Source organism: Bos grunniens, chromosome X, assembly GCF_055505025.1.
Source record: "Bos grunniens cultivar Pamir isolate PY7600 chromosome X, Bosgru_T2T1.0, whole genome shotgun sequence".
NCBI lineage: Eukaryota > Metazoa > Chordata > Mammalia > Artiodactyla > Bovidae > Bos > Bos grunniens.
In genome coordinates this window covers 3,455,597-3,472,506 of record NC_141194.1, presented here as the reverse complement: position 1 = coordinate 3,472,506, position 16,910 = coordinate 3,455,597, and the positions used below count along the sequence as shown (strand labels likewise).

At 44.7% G+C, this 16,910-nt stretch overlaps 1 protein-coding gene across 2 annotated transcripts in view; it reads left to right on the top strand.

Annotated features, from left to right (window-relative positions):
• The window catches only part of NLGN4X (neuroligin 4 X-linked), a 390,250-nt gene extending 374,699 nt beyond the window's left edge, over positions 1-15,551 (top strand). For both annotated transcript variants that reach the window (XM_086387267.1, XM_086387268.1), the window contains exon 8: positions 11,777-15,551. In XM_086387267.1, the coding sequence (XP_086243393.1) occupies positions 11,777-12,623 (847 nt within the window). In that variant the 3' untranslated portion in view covers positions 12,624-15,551. The remainder of the gene's footprint in view (positions 1-11,776) is intronic.
• Positions 15,552-16,910: the final 1,359 nt, after the last annotated feature.

The window sequence follows — 16,910 nt, the reverse complement described above, 5'->3', positions numbered from 1 at the left end:
GCTTGACCATGGTCCGCAGGCTCGCACGCACCTGCCCACCCAGTCCTGAGAATAGTCATTTCCGCCACCCCGCCTCCAACATAGAGGGAGACCTCGGTTCTTCTTTACCCTTGAGTCCTTCTCTGTGAAGCCAGGGTTTTTTGGTTACTGCAATATTCCCTGCCATGTTGAAAATTCTCCATTGGGTCCATGCTGGGGTAGGAGATAATCATTCTGGGCTATTCTGTTGAACATCATCAAGCTGGAGTTTCAAACCTCGGTTTTGACCTTGTCTGGTGGGGGCTTTAGATACTCTTGGCTGTTCCGCTCAGAGTTGAGTTGGAGCTTCAAAGGTAGGTACGACCCTGTCTTATTGAGGACTTAGACATCCTTGGTTGTTCCATTCAAAGTTGAGTTGGAGTTTTAAATCTAGTTAGGGCCTTGTCTTGCCAGAGATTTGGACATATTTGGCTATTTTATCAAACCTCGAGTTTCCAGTCTACACAGGATCTTGAGTTGTTTGGTCAATAACAGGGTTATCAAAATACATGTACCGCAGGGAAATTGTCTTTACTGCATAGCCAAAGAGTGAATAAATCTGATAATGAATATATAGAAATACTGTTTGTGTATATTGTATAGCTATATATTATGTATGCGTTAGCACATATAACCGTGGCTACAGTGAAAGTCACTCAGTCGTGTCCAACTCTGTGACACCATGGACTGTAGCCTGCCAGGCTCCCATGTCCATGGGATTCTCCAGGCAGAATACTGGAGTGGGTAGCCATTCCCTTCTCTTGGAGCTCTTTCCAACCCATGGATTGAACCCAGGCCTCCCGCATTGCAGGTGGAGTCTTTACTGTCTGAGCCACCACTTAACTCACAAGTGTAGAGAAATCCTGTTTGTGTATATACATTGTCCATATGAGTTATGGGGTTTATTTATATATATTTACAAATATATTTTACTTATATATAAATATTTATTCATTTTTAAATATACATATTTGCAAGTATATTTATTTCATTTGTATATAAGTATATACCTTAGTTCAGTACTATATAGAAATTTCATATATTTGCCTAGATTTATCTGTATATCTCTCCATGTACATATATAGAAAGCTCATTAGCGAAATGCAGCAGAAAATATACAAGAGTTACATACGCAGTGGGGTCCACCCATCTTCCCTGGAGCAGATTCTCTGCAGACAGTGAGATAAAACACCCCCCAACATCTCAAGCAGCCCCCAGTATCACGGAATCGTCTCATTTTCTCTCTTGTCGAGTAACTTAATTGTGGGAAATAATGAGGTGTCCTTGAGTTCTACCTGTGTGTACTTCTGTGATTAACCTTGAGCTCCGGGTTCTGAATTTAAAACGAAGATGCTAAATCTTCCTGTCGACCACCAGCAGTGGGAGAACGGTGGGGGTGGGTTAGGAGCAGAATTGGGCCCCCTACATTGCAGCCTCACACAGCCCTGGTGAGGGAATGCGGGGAGGTGCAGAGGGTTAGCAGAATTGGGGACCCCGTGGACCATAACCCAGCAGGCTCCTCTGTCCATGGGATTCTCCAGGCAAGAATACTGGAGTGGATTGCCATTCAGAGTGTTAGCAGATTTTGGGACCCTGTGGACCACAATGCAGCAGGCTCCTCTGTCCATGGCAAGAACACTGGAGTGGGTTGCCATGCCCTCCTCCAGGGGATCATCCCCACCCAGGGATAGAACCCACGTCTCCTGCATTGCAGGCAGATTCTTTACCGTCTGAGTCACCTGAGAAGCCCTTCCTTCTTTTCCGTGTTTCCAAATATTCTCTGTTGGGAAGTGGTTTCTCGGTTTTAAGTTCCTAGGAAAAGACTTGAGTTTTTTTCCTGAGTAGCAAACGGTTGTGTGTGAAGGCCCATGTCGAGTGCTCCCATTTTACGAGTTTGATCTAAAGAAGACAGCGGGGAAACAGGGAAGGTCACAGCCATCGCAGGTAGAGATGCTCCTCTGTCACCGCGAGGATCTGTCTTCCACGGGGAGATAATTTGAGTCAAGTCAGCAAGTGTCAATGTTTTAACGTAGCCTTGTTTCTTAGATCTCTGGGGCTGCAGCAACACATCACCAAATGTTTGCCTTCCAATAACATATGTATATTGTTGCTCAGTTCTCAAGGCTTGAAGTCCACGCTGAAGGTGGGGCTGGGTGACCTCCATCCAAGACCTGTCGGGGAATGTTCCTGTGATGAGTCTTAACTCCTGGTGGTTTGATGGTAGTCTTTGCTTCAGCCTGACTTAAAGCTATGTCTCTCCAAGCTCTGGGTCTCTCACCACATGGCCCTCTCCCAGCATGTCTGTCATCACACGGCCAACTTCCTCTATTTATTGAAATATGGTTCATTTACAATGTGGTGTTAATTTCTGCTGTACAACAAAGTGATTCAATTATATATATATATATGTATATAAAATATATACACACATGGTTTTTCATCTTCTTTTTCATTCTCTTTTTGCTTTTCTTGTTTAGTTGCTCATTCCTGTCCAATACTTTGCAACTCTATGAATCATAGCCCTCCAGGGTCCTCTGTCCCTGAGATTCTACAGGCAAGAATACTGGAGTGGGTGGCCATGCCCTCCTCATTGAGCACATGTATAGCTATTTTTTTAGTTGAGAGAAGTGCTCAATATATCTTCTGTGTGCTAAGTCTCTTCAGTCGTGTCTGACTCTTTTAGGACCCCATGGACTGTAGCCCGCCAGGCTCCTCTGTCCATGGGATCCTCCAGGCAGGAATACTGGAGTGGGTGGCCGTTTCCTCCTCCAGGGGATCTTCCCTGCCCAGCGATCAAACCCGCATCTCCTGCCTTAGCAGGCGGATTCTTTCCCACTGAGCCAGCAGGGAAACCCTTCTTCTGGTTTATCGCAGGATACTGACTGTGGTTCCCTAAGCTCTGCGTTATCCATCCTGTATATAATGGTTGGTATCTGCTCATCCCAAACTCCTGCCCCATCCTTTTACCTGCTTCCCCTCCCCCTCAGCAACCTTGAGTCTGGCCTCTTATGTCTATGAGTCTGTTTCCAAGCTAAGTTCGTGTCATATTTTATATTCCACATATAACTGATATCATATGGTATTTATCTTTTTGTGACTTACTTCACTTCGTACGATGACCTCCACGTAGGTCCATGCCCCACATGGCCACAGATGCTATTGTTTCCTTCTTTTTTTTTTTTTTTTTTATTATGACCACCTTCTTATAAGGCCACCAAGCACATGGGTTTAGGAGTCCATCCTGCTTCAGTATGACCTCATCTTTTTTTGTTGTTTTTCAATTTCTGGCCACACCCCTTGGCTTGCAGAATCTTAGTTCTCTGACCAGGGGTCGAACCTGGGCCCTCTGCTGTGGAAAACACAGAGTCCTAACCGGTGGAAGTCCTGGTATAACCTCGTTTTCCCTTGACTGAGGGCACATCTGCAATGACCCTGTTTGCAATAACAGCACCCTGCAGGGACCTGGGGGTTAAGGCTTCAGCATGTCTTAATTTGATGGGGGTGCACTTCTGTGCATAACCCCTTTTAAAGGCAGGACAAATGCCCAGTTACATCAGGGAACTCAGATACATGGGTGCTCTTGGCAACTTTTGCCTTCCCTTGAAGGAAAGAACATTCCGTGCACTGTGGCCACGCCCATCCATGATGGTAACAGCCTAACCCATCGTCACTCCATAATATCTAAACACAACATCGTGACTCACCTTTGTGACAGCCACCCACTTTCTATTTCTCTTACGTGTTTCGGGGAAAAGTTTTTACATGACTTTCTTAAATGGAAAGCTAGGATCGTTCATCACCCATTTAACAGAGCCATTAAAGAAAACTGAAAAATCCAAATAAAGCCATTAAACTCTCATTAGCTGTTCTCGCCTGCCAAAGGCTCTGAGATGAATTCTCTCTGTGTTATAAAAACAGAAAAAGAAAGAAAAAGGTAAAGGGAATTAATTAATGCCATCAGATGGTAGAGAAATACTTAGACCAAATGGGTACTTTAACCAGAACCTGTGGGCGACTAAGCTAGGATTGCAAATGTTGAGTGTTTGAAATGTTGAGTGTTGTTTTTTTTTAAGGTACGACTCTTTTTTTGTTGTTTTGGTTTGTTTATTCATTTAGGGAAATTGAATTACTTCTACGTATTGAAAGTGTTTATCTGAGGGAATTTGTTTACTCTTCTAGATCTATTTTAACTGTAATCAGAATATCAGGGTAACGCGTTGAGTGGTTTTTAATGCTGTAATTCCATTTTCTAAAATCACCGGGGCGGATGCCTGTGGTCCACGCCCCTCATCTGAGGAACGTAGCCTTGGAGATACAGAGTAACTTGGGCTTGATGGCTGCTCCAGGTCACTCTTATGGGCGTTAGTGGGGTGTGTTTAGGATGCTTTGGGATTTCATTAAGTTGCTGGTGTACAAGACTAAGAAATAAGGATGCAGCTTGGAGGAATAGCCCCATCTTCTGACCGGAGTCCAAAACTTCAGGTAGAGATGTCATTGCAGTAGCAAGTTGAGACTGACTAATGGATGGCCTTGGAAGTTAGTCTGAAGAATCTGAACTTTATCCAAGCAGGAGCTATTTTTGCTCCCGGGGTCCACGTGGAGTGTGGCTGAGATCATCCTTGGAGACGTTAATGCAGTGAGTTTTCACAACTCGTTTGAAAGGCCATTGGAGTGACTCGAGTCGTCTTCCAAAGAAGTTACTCAGACCTTCCTCTGACCTACAGCACAAACGTGCAATTTCAGATGTAACTCGGGGAGGACCACTATTGAGTGGTGTCTGGTTAACCAGAAAACGGGAGACTGAGCTGATGGCACAGATGGTGACCGAGGTGTTTGCCAACGGATGACACGGTTTCACGGGTGGTCGTTAGTTAATTCTCTAAAAGACTTCAATTTATTTAACTGCTTACTTAAAATAGGATAATGGCGTAAGCGGCCATGTGTGGAAGAGGTATTCTTTTCACTAGGGGCTGAAAAGTGGTCCTGCTATGGAGAGTGTGGTATCATTGTCCCAATAAGGGAGAGGCATGGGGTAAACCATCTCTGATGTCTTGAGGGGTCTCACAGCTTATCTGATGTCCCTCAGGGAGCAGCCATGGATGAACCATCTCTGATGTCATGAGGGGTCTCACACCTTATCTGATGTCAGTCAGGGAGCAGCCATGGGATAAACCATCTCTGATGTCATGAGGGGTCTCACACCTTATCTGATGTCCGTCAGGGAGCAGCCATGGATGAACCATCTCTGATGCCATGAGGGGTCTCACACCTTATCTGATGTCCCTCAGGGAGCAGCCATGGATGAACCATCTCTGATGTCATGAAGGGTCTCACAGCTTATCTGATGTCCCTCAGGGAGCAGCCATGGATGAACCATCTCTGACGTCATGAGGGTCCTCACAGCTTATCTGATGTCCCTCAGGGAGCAGCCATGGATGAACCATCTCTGATACCATGAGGGGTCTCACACCTTATCTGATGTCACTCAGGAAGCAGTTATGGGATAAACCATTTCTGATGTCCTGAGAGGTCTCACACCTTATCTGATGTCCCTCAGGGAACAGTCATGGGATAAACCATCTCTGATGTCATGTGGGGTCTCATACCTTATCTGATGTCCCTCGAGGACCAGCCATGGATGAACCATCTTTGATGCCATGACGGGTCTCACACCTTATCTTGAGGCAGTGACTCTCAAAACATGATTGAATACACTTGACTATACCATCCATTGCTACCGTGGGTGCAGAGAGAACATGTGGTTCTAAGATATCATGTCATGTTATCTGTCTCAGCATGTGACTGAGAAGAAAGGATTGTGCTGAATTGAAGCACGCTTAGACGTGATCACTGGGTGGAACTTTGGATCTGCTGAACCTTGTTACCAGCATCCCGTGTTCCTGGTTGTTCATCCCTCTGCCGAGATGAAGTGAACGCTTTGGCTGCTTTGCATTTGACCACAGCTGACAGCTCTGGCCTTACTTGTAGGCGTAAACCTAAACACTTCTGGTATGGCATAGGCTCTTTGTTAAGCACAGAAAAACAATGTGGGGATGGTGAGTTAGCAGGCACTGAAGGCAGGGTAGGAGGGAAGGAAGAAGGAAGCAAGGAAGGAAGGAGGGAGAGAGAAGAGGGAAGGATGGAAGGAGGATGGAAGGATGCTCTTGTTGCTAGGAGACTGTTTCAATCATCCAGGTGAGAAGACTCTACTGAAACAGTGCTGGGGCAAAAAAAAAAAAACAAAAAAACAGTGAAACCAGAACCTTTAAGTATTAAGCTCCTTGGAGAGCTCCATGATACATCAGAAGTACTGTCAAGGAAAGGTTAAAGCTCATCCCAAGGTTTATAAATATCACACAGATTGCAACTCTTTGTCACAGATTCCCACAGACAGCATGGTGTTGGTCCTGACTGGTCACTAGAAATCCAGTGTTTGTCCATCAGGGACCATTGCAATTTGGCTTCTGCGTGTTGGATAAGAAGGGCAGAATGAGAGTCCCAGCAGAAGTCACGGCCCGTGAATGGTACTTTTCAAGTATTCTACTTTGAAGACTCAGAGCCTCTTGGAATTTAGAGTTGGGAAGGCACTTGGCCAACAAGCCAATGTATATGATGTAGGAAAGGCAAGCATATATTGGATGTATGTCTGAGTATACTGGTGTAGGTCGAGTGGATAGAAGAATGACATGTTTTGCATTGCCTTTCCGATGCCATCTCTACTCTTGACTTTGCTCATATCCTGTGGTCAATTTCTGCGTCCGCTTTTGTGCAATCTTTGCAGAGCTCAAGAAACGGAGAAGATGGCTTTGAAACCGTTGCAGCCCAAGTCCGGTGTTAAAAGTGACCTTTGTTGTGCCGAAGCGTTTTAAGCTCAGTGAGTGAACATCACTCCCTGCGGTACGGGATGGACCAAACACATGATTCTTGCTGTAGGGGGTAATTTTCTTCTCAGACGTCTAAGGAAAAATAGTCAAGCACGACCTTGTTTTAGGGGTGAGGCAGACCTCATACCAACCTCCAGAAGAGCCCGTCAGAGGGGTCATCGGTGTCTGTAAAGAAATCGTGTTACCCGTCTGTCCCAAATAAAATGAGCTGCAAGACCCCGAACACGCATTTAACCGCCAGCTGCCAAGGTGGTGCTGCAAGTGAAATATGACGGGTGAAAATGGACCTTCAGAGAGAAGATGTGTTTGTTTCATTCTCTCCTTAATCATGCTAATCTTTAGTTTTGCCTGTGGGAATTAAACAACATGGTGTGCTGAAGAAAAGTCTAAAAAACAAGGCCCTGGTACCCCACGTAGAGATCTTGCTTGCTTCAGAGTGTTTGACACCAGAAAGCGATGAGCTTCCTTCCATAAGCGCCCCACATTTATCTCCATTTAAGGCTTCTGACGGTGCATCGCCAAGAACTTTCACAGATTGTTTTGGGGCTAAAGCGTACTTACCTGGATTTTCAAAATCCTTTATTCTCTGAGAACAAAATAAATGTGTTTTCTTTACCTTTCAAATGTACACCAAATGCCGGAAAAAAAAAGCCAAATATCTAACATAAACACTCTTTCCTAGATGCCAGCTCTTTAATAAAAGGTCAGTAGAACCAGAAGGCCTGATTCTGTGAAATCAGATCAATTCAAAAAGAGTAGGAATCCTTGCTCCCTTTCATTGCTTTTAGAACAATAAAAATCAATTCTTACTCTCAGCCTCTTAGTTTTATTTTATAAAAATGTTTCCATGGCAAGTCCAATTAAATAGGAATTTTCCAACACTTTATTTCAGAAGACTCAAGTAAGAGAATGCGAGATGCTATATTGCATCCAACATTTTTTCTAAAACATGTAAAAATAAAAGCACAAAGGCAGATTATTTTAGAATACATCAACGGTTATACATGAACACATGGATAAGAAGGCTTATGGTATATTTTTAATATTTTTTCATGTCACTAATAGGAGCACAGCAGTTGCAATTTATTTATCTTGCATGCCACATATGTAATCATATGTGTAGGTCATATATGTATCTATCCATCTATCCGTGTGCATATATAGTATGCAGGAAGTCTTATAATATGCAGTGTGAGAAAAGGGAAAGTGTTAGTCACTCAGAGGAATCTGACTGTTTGCAATCTCATGGACTGTAGCCCCTCCAGGCTTCTCTGTCCATGGGATTCTCCAGGCAGGAATACTGGAGTGGGTTGCCATTCCCTTCTCCAGGGGATCTTCCCAACCCAGGGATGGAACCCAAGTCTCCTCTGTCTCCTGCAGTGCAGGTGGATTCTTTACAGTCTGAGCCACCAGGGAAGCCCGGCATGCAGTACAATTTCATGCAATATATGCTGTCCGGAGAAGGCAGTGGCACCCCACTCCAGTAGTCTTGCCTCAAAAATCCCACGGACGGAGGAGCCTGGTAGGTTGCAGTCCATGGGGGTTGTTTAAGAGTCGGACACGACTGAGCGACTTCACTTTACCTTTTCACTTTCATGCACTGGAGAAGGAAATGGCAACCCACTCCAGTGTTCTTGCCTGGAGAATCCCAGGGACGGGAGAGCCTTGTGGGCTGCGGTCTGTATCCACATTATATAATACACATACTGTATGTGATACAGCATTTATTATATACAGTATAGAGTGAGCCATACAAGCTATGATACAATGGTATCCTTTTGTACAGGGCACACTATATACAGGATGTCGTTGTTTGGTTACTAAGTCACGCTTGACTCTTTGCAACGCCACGGATTGCAACACGCCAGGCTTCCCTGTCCTCCACTATCTCCCAGCGTTTGCTCAGATTCATGTCCACTGAGTCAAGTGATGCTGTATCACCATCTCTAATGATAAACATACAAAGTACCGTCCATCCTGTGGTATACAGCGTATGTGAAAGTGAAGTGGAAGTGTTAGTCACTCAGTCGTGTCCGACCCTTTGCGACCCCGTGGACTGCAGCCCGCCAGGTTCCTCAGTCCATGAGATTTCCCAGACAAGACTACTTGAGTGAGTTGCCATTCCCTTCTCCAGGGGATCTTCCCGATCCAGGGATTGAACCTAGGTCTCCCTCTTTGCAGGCAGATGCTTTAACATCTGAGCCACCAGGGAAGCCCATATAAGTATATATATGAAACGTTTTATATAAGTATATAAAAATACACTATACTGTATACAAAGTATACCATATAACACATATATACTGTTGTATACAGGACACTTTGACACAGCATAAACTATATGAAGTATATAATGTAACATATATGCTATGATACATACAATATGCTTTATAACAGTATGTATGATATACAGTCTACAGTGTATCACATAAACAGTATCGTTATGCAGCATACACTATGTATATTATATACTGTACCATATAAGCTAGTACACAGTATACTTTTATGCAGTACGTGCTATATAAAGTATATAGTATAAGATCTGTGGGCTTCCCAGGCAGTGCAGTATTAAAGAACCCACCTGCCAATGCAGGATATAGAAGAGATGTGGGTTTGATCCCTGGGTCGGGAAGATCCTCTGGAGGAGGAAATGGCAACCCACACTCCAGGATTCTTGTCTGAAAATTTTCCACGGAAAGGGAAGCCTGGTGGGCTGCAGCCCATGGGGTTGCAAAGGGTTGGACACGGCTGAGCGACTAAGCACATAAGATTTAACACTGTGAATATATACCGTTTATTATTTATAGTCTTCTCTGCCAGTTTGTAGGTATTCTGACATATTAATGCACTCTTTGTATACACCAGGACTATTACGGCTTCCTCACTTAATTCCAATCCCAATATTCATATCCAGTTTATAGATCAGGATAAGAGAGGTTTAAGAATTTGCTCGACATCTCCCAACTTGTGAAGCGGGAGAAAGGCACAGCTTAATGTATGTTCATGATGTTCACAGCCTCAGACTGAAGACTAAAGCCCTCCCTATGGCAATGCCTGGATCTGTGGGTCAAGGGTATCACTTGAAGCCTGCGTGCCACCTGGGAATGTCTGCAGACGTTGGGTCTTCCAGTGCAACCTTCTGGTGCCCCAGCCTACTGGCACATAAGCCAAGAGGTGGTGGCTTTATAAGTGTGTTGCCAATAAGGCGTTGCCTGGAACGTGGAGGTTAGGGCACCCACAGCAGTAGACCAGGGCGAGCTAGGTCTGCACGCCACTTCTGAGAGTTCACTGCTCTCCCCGAGGTGACTTTTATCATGCACAATCTCAGGTGTTCCAAACCAGCAAATGTGAAAAGACAAAATCTGTCTTACAGGTCACTTTACCAAGCCTAAAAAAAAAAAAAATTGGAAGAAATTAGAGAATATCTTTGAGAGGGTTTTCTTAAAAAAAAGCTGGGTGGCAACCATGTTTCAAGTACCATGTTCTGTGGAGAATCTTTCAATATTGACGATTGTCCTGCTTGTGGCCGTTCATGTACATCACGGGGGATGTCAGGTTCATAGTTGCTGAAAGTGAAAGTGAAGTCTCTCAGTCATGTCCGACTCTTTGCGACCCCATGGACTGTAGCCCACCAGGCTCCTCTGTCCATGGGATTTTCCAGGCAAGAGTACTGGAGTGGGTTGCCATTTCCTTCTCCAGGGGATCTTCCCGACCCAGGGATCGAACCCGGGTCTCCCGCATTGCAGACAGACGCTTTACCGTCTGAGCCACCAGGGAAGTCCGGACACTTGAAATCTATAAAAACCCTCAGTTTACTGCATCTTGTGGTATTTCTCCTAAAATCCTTGACTTCAGCGTGTCTAAAAGCACAGTCTTGCCAAACGTACGACATCAATGGAATGTTATTTGATCTTCATGCGACTCAGTCTTCAAAAGCTTTTCAAGTTATGTACATATTTCTAATAGAGCTCAAACCATGGATGCATATTTCTATTTATTAGCATTTTGTAATGACAGAAGCCAGATTCTTTTTTTTTGCATTTTTAACATATTTTAATTGTTATAACTGCAATATATATCCATCTACCTAAGAAGCAGTTCTTGAGGAAGAAAGAAAATGTACACATTTTGGACAATAATCTCCAAATCAGGATTTCTCAAGTTTAATACTGTTGACATCTGGGATGAAAAATTTCTTTGCTGTGGGGGTGGGGGGAGCTGTCCTGTGCCCTGGAGAGTATTTGACAGTCATCATGGTATCTACCTTCATTCATGGCACCATCCTTCATGTATAACAACCAAAAACATCTCCAGGTATTGCCAGATGCCCACCCCCGTCCCCGCCTTGTAGGGGTGCTGGTCACTCTCTGGTTGAGGTTAGTGACTCCAAAAGTAGTTCAGCCTGAAATGCTGAAAATTTTCCAACCAAAGTAGTTTAAATTTGAAATCCTGAACCGTATCCGAGACACGTTTGTTTTCCTCCTGAAAAATCTCCAAGTTTGGAAGACAACTGGGTGCGTTAAAAATACAGAAATGTTACAGAAACGGTATCGTGTTTTCATTGGGACTTATTTTAAAGGTTAAGGTAAGAGGGGATTCTTCTATAGACAAGGCGGAATGGTAGGCATACGTGGATTAAACCACAGGGTACTCATTGCCACTTCGATTCTTCTGTAGACAAGGCGGAATGGTAGGCATACGTGGATTAAACCACAGGGTACTCATTGCCACTTCGGTACTGTGCGCGTATCAATAAACACGTGAGATGATCTGACTGTCATTTCGTTTTGCTTGATTAAAATTGACTTGTGACTTGCGGAAGAGTGTGACCTTCTTTTTTTCCTCTCTTTTCTCTCTCTCCCTTCTGTCCTCAGTGACCCCAATCAGCCTGTTCCACAGGACACCAAGTTCATTCACACAAAACCCAACCGCTTCGAGGAAGTGGCCTGGTCCAAGTATAACCCCAAAGACCAGCTGTATCTGCACATTGGCTTGAAGCCCCGCGTGAGGGATCACTATCGAGCCACGAAAGTCGCCTTCTGGCTGGAACTGGTCCCACACCTGCACAATTTGAATGAGATATTCCAGTACGTGTCTACCACCACCAAGGTGCCCCCTCCGGACATGACGTCCTTCCCCTACGGGACCCGGCGGTCGCCCTCCAAGATCTGGCCCACGACGAAACGCCCAGCCATCACCCCAGCCAACAGCAACCCCAAGCACTCCAAGGACCCTCACAAGACGGGGCCCGAGGACACCACTGTCCTCATCGAGACCAAACGGGATTACTCCACCGAGCTGAGCGTCACCATCGCCGTGGGGGCGTCCCTGCTGTTCCTGAACATCCTGGCCTTTGCCGCCCTCTACTACAAGAAGGACAAGAGACGCCACGAGACCCACCGGCGCCCCAGCCCGCAGAGGAACGCTGCCAATGACATCGCGCACATCCAGAACGAGGAGATCATGTCCCTGCAGATGAAGCAGCTGGACCACGAGTGCGAGTCGCTGCAGGCCCACGACACGCTGAGGCTCACCTGCCCGCCGGACTACACGCTCACGCTCCGCAGGTCTCCCGACGACATCCCACTCATGACCCCCAACACCATCACCATGATCCCCAACACGCTCACGGGCATGCAGCCGCTGCACACATTCAACACCTTCAGCGGAGGCCAGAACAGCACAAACATACCACACGGACACTCCACCACCAGAGTATAGCTCTGCAGTCCCCTCCTTCCCCTCCCCGCCCTCTTGCCACCCCGCCCCCTGCAACGGGAAGAGGGACAAAGAAGCACCATCTCCAAACAAGGAATGTGTTTCATCCCACTGGCTTAAGACACACACACACACACACACACAAACCCCAAAAGGGCAACCATTGTGTCTTTACAGACCTCCCATGCTGGCATTTCCCGGTACCACGAGATCAACTTTCAACCCGACGAAATGTGAAACGGTATCCATTCGCTGTCACAGTTCTGCTTTTAAGACCCACCACCATCCAAGCCGACTTTAGTGCGACAAGGACGTCGACGAATCAAGGACCTGGGCGTTTCCAACCGTGACCGTAGAAGCTGACACCTTTCTGGAACTCAGCCAGGGACACTAATTCTTTTTTTTTTTTTTTTTAAATCACAGTTGAAAAAAAATAAATAAAGTTCTTTATGTGCCACACGACAGATGGCTCTCCTTAAGTGAAAAACAAACAAAAAGAGTCTGTGGGCTTTTACCCAGCATACAGAGCAGTAATCCAGAAAAGAAGGAAAAGTAGAATTTTATTATTAAACGAACAGACTATGCAGTTACATACCTAGAGTTCTGTGCAAAGAGATGTTTTGCCAGCCTGAACTATATTTAAGAAACTTTGTAAAAAAAAAAAAAAAGAAAGAAAGAAAATGTATATAGCTGTGAGTTTAAACAAAACGGAGAGAAAAAACAAAACAAAACAAAAAAAACAAGCAAAAAAAAAAAAAAACGCTTTTATTGGTGTTTTCAGTTTGAAAGAGCTTTTAGCAAGGTTGTGCTTTCTTCATTGTGGTCTGTATGTATATAAATCGGTATATACATTAGTCATATCACGTCTGTTCCCTCCAAGACACAGAGGGGCTTCTTCTTCTTAAATCCTTGTGGCCAACAGACACGGGGTTTTATAAGGCGTTTCATTTGTAAGAGGATATGGTTGTCACGCGGCGGACTCTGACCGTCCCTGTGACCAGGCTCTCTCCCCATTTTTTTTTTTTTTTTTTTTGTTTTTGGGCTGGAAAGTGCATGCGACGGCATTCTTAGAAGACTGTTTTTTTTTTTTTTTTTTTTTAGGCAAACTTTTATTTTTGGGTTGTTAAAGACTTCATGAAGTTGCAACTGCTCCCCCACCCCCCCGCAAGAAGGATCCCCAGCGTGGAGTCTATTTAAAAGCTTGTTGACTTAGATACACATACGCATGCAGAGAAATCGCAGGGCCTGGGGGGGGAGGGTGTGGGGAGCAGAATACAAGTCTCGTTCTGTAGCTGTGGCTCTTTGAATCTGTTAAGGAAGAGTCGCTTCCCACACCCAGGGTCCTGCCAAAAGAGAGAAAGAAAGCTTGTGTTTGGTGGGCCGGCGGTCTGCTGAGTCAATACATCTCTGTGTTCCCCGGCAGCTGCAGAAATACCTGTTCAGCTTAGCTAATCAGATTGAGGGAGGGGGCATGTGTCTTTCCTTTCTGGTAAAAGCAGTCAAGTCCATTATTTATCAGTAAGCGGGGTTTTTTTGTGGTTGTTGTTGTTGTTTTTGAATTCTTTGGATCATTTATGGGGTAAAACATTACGCTTGTCTGAAATGGTTATCTTTTGTGCATTTTGCGTATCCGTCACTGATCCGGGACTATCACACAGAGGAGATCAAGGAAGGGAGAGAACACTCCAAGAGCTTTGTGTGGGTTTTCCAGGAAGTTAGAGAATGGCTTGACTGTCAAGATAACACACGGAAATATTCAGCCATTCTTCACTGATGAGGTGGGGATGAGAATCTCGGCGCCTCCGACACCAAGTCATTTTCTTATGGTCGTTTTAGCTTTCCTTAAGGGATATCACGCAGGTATCGTTAAGTCGAAGGAAAATCGATAGCAACCACGGTGACTTGAAGTTTTGGCTTTCAAAAACCCATCGCCAAGCCAGGAAATAGTAGCCAAAGATGGGATGTCTTGGGGCGTGGTTATCAGAGCAACTCAGCTAAGGTGCACGTTCTCAAGAAAGACAGTCCAAATTCCTCGTCCCTTGGTACAATCTTTGATTACCGGAACCCCTAGACTAAAACTGTAACAGCACTTCTCCAAAGTCTTTGAAAATGACCGCTCTCCACCCTACAACCCCCAGAAAAACAGAGTTCCTAGGAAGTCAGTGCAGACCGATCTCCCAGCAAATTCTGCTGTTCATCTTGGTTCACATTTTAAGAGTGAGTCTGTGTACGTGAAATGTAATCCCAACTTTGCACAGAGTGAAGTGCACACTCCTGCAGCTCAGAGGTGTCATGGGTAAGGTTTTCGATCATCCTGTGTTAAAGCTCCCGTCAGACCATTTCTGCAAGCTATGTATTTATTACCCCAGCTAAGTGACCACAAATAGGCTGTCCAGGAAGTTACAGGGGAAGTGGCACTCGACAGCCGTGTGGGACCGGTCTGTTTGTGATGTGAATTTCAGTATTTGTTTAGTATTTCCAATCGTCTTCTGCTAGCAATATGCACAGTAATGTATCAGGCTTGTGACATTTGGATAAGGAAAAAAAAAAAAAGAGTTCTTGTTAAGTGAATAACTTTAGCTTTTACAAAGGGTTATGATCAAAAGCAATTTAATACACCTTAAATGATATCTTATTTCTACATGGAAAGAAGTTATAGAATCTTCATAGAGTTCTATGAGAATAAAATATACTTGCTATCTATAAAAAAGAGAAAACTGAGAAAAAAAATAAGTTAAAAAAAAAAACTTTCCTAGGCTTTTATTCTTGAACTTCACTGGCACGCAGGGTTTAATGGTTTCTCGGATTATTATTTTGCGATTTTGTTTTTGATTTTGCCTTAAGTAATGATAGAAGATATATATGGCTGGACACATATGTATAAACTTTTCAGCAGCATTTTTAATAATAAAATATCACAGTATTTTCTAATGCTTTGTGCAAATAATTACGCGTCCATTCTTTTTTTGGAGGTGGCCTGTTGTATTTCTTTTCTCGGCTTCAGACGTCTTTCTCGCTTTCAGGGCTAAACGATACATTCGATGTACATGATCCGTGGTAAACTCAGTCGATTACGGACCGGTTTCTTGTGGTTTGTCCTGGGGAACAGGTTTTGTGTCCCCAACAGGGACATTTCTCTTGGCCTGACGCTGAACATGGGGGCGGGGGTGGGTGCTCCGAACGGTGAAATTGGTAACAAGAGGGTATTTCCTGAAATGAAACACTTGAGTTTATTACTTTGACCTCAGCTTCTTGTGTTGCTGGGGTTTGTGTTTGCCATCATGTCTTAAAACTTTCCAACAAAGAGCCTCCTTTGGGTATATGTCCGACAGCAAGAGGTTTATTTGAATACAACTCAGGAGGTGAAAGTCTAGTATCACACTATCAGAGCAAATCTGTCCAGGCTTCCCATACACTGGGGCTTCCCAGGTGGCTCAGACGGTAAAGAATCTGCCTGTATTTCAGAAGACCTGAGTTCGATCCCTAGGTCAGGAAGATCCTCTGGAGAAGGGAATGGCAACCCACTCCAGTGTTCTGGCCTGGAGAATTCCATGCACAGAGGAGCCTGGCGGGCTACAGTCCATGGGGGTCACAAAGAGTCGGACACGATTGAACGAGTAACACACTTCGCTTTGCACCTGGCTGTTGTTTATCTTAACAACTTATTGACCAGAGACATACTAACACATCTTTTGTTACCCGAAAGCTATTGACCGGAGACATTTCAGTATTCACTTACATAACAAATCGCCAGCCACAGGTATTACTTTCTGGACAAACCACCCCCCAGTCAATGATGGATTAACATCCTTAAGAGGCCTAAGGGAACAGGCATGTAGAGTATTTCTGTTTTAAAACTAGAGGCGTTGAGAGTCAGGAAGGTTAAGCAATGAGGCAGCAGCAAAACTTTAGATTCAAAGGAAGATGGTGTGTTCATAGCCCAGGCTCTTCACCAGTAAGGAACTCAGCTTGGACTTTTAACTCAAGCTCATGAATGTCGTGACGACATTAGCTAATTATCAGACAAAGGAAGGCAGCAAAGACTTTGAATGCCGTATTCAAACTCTGAAGTTTTTTCGCATGTTGGATTCAGCTTTTTTGCCAAATGAGAGGTGCACAGGACTTATATGTGCGTGCTAAGTCATGTCCGATTCTTTGTGACCCCATGGACTGTAGCCCGCCTGATTCCTCTGTCCGTGGGATTCTCCAGGCAAGAATACTTAAGTGGGTTGCCATGCCTTCCTTCAGGGGATCTTCTCAGGCCCAGGGACTGAAATGAACCCAGATCTC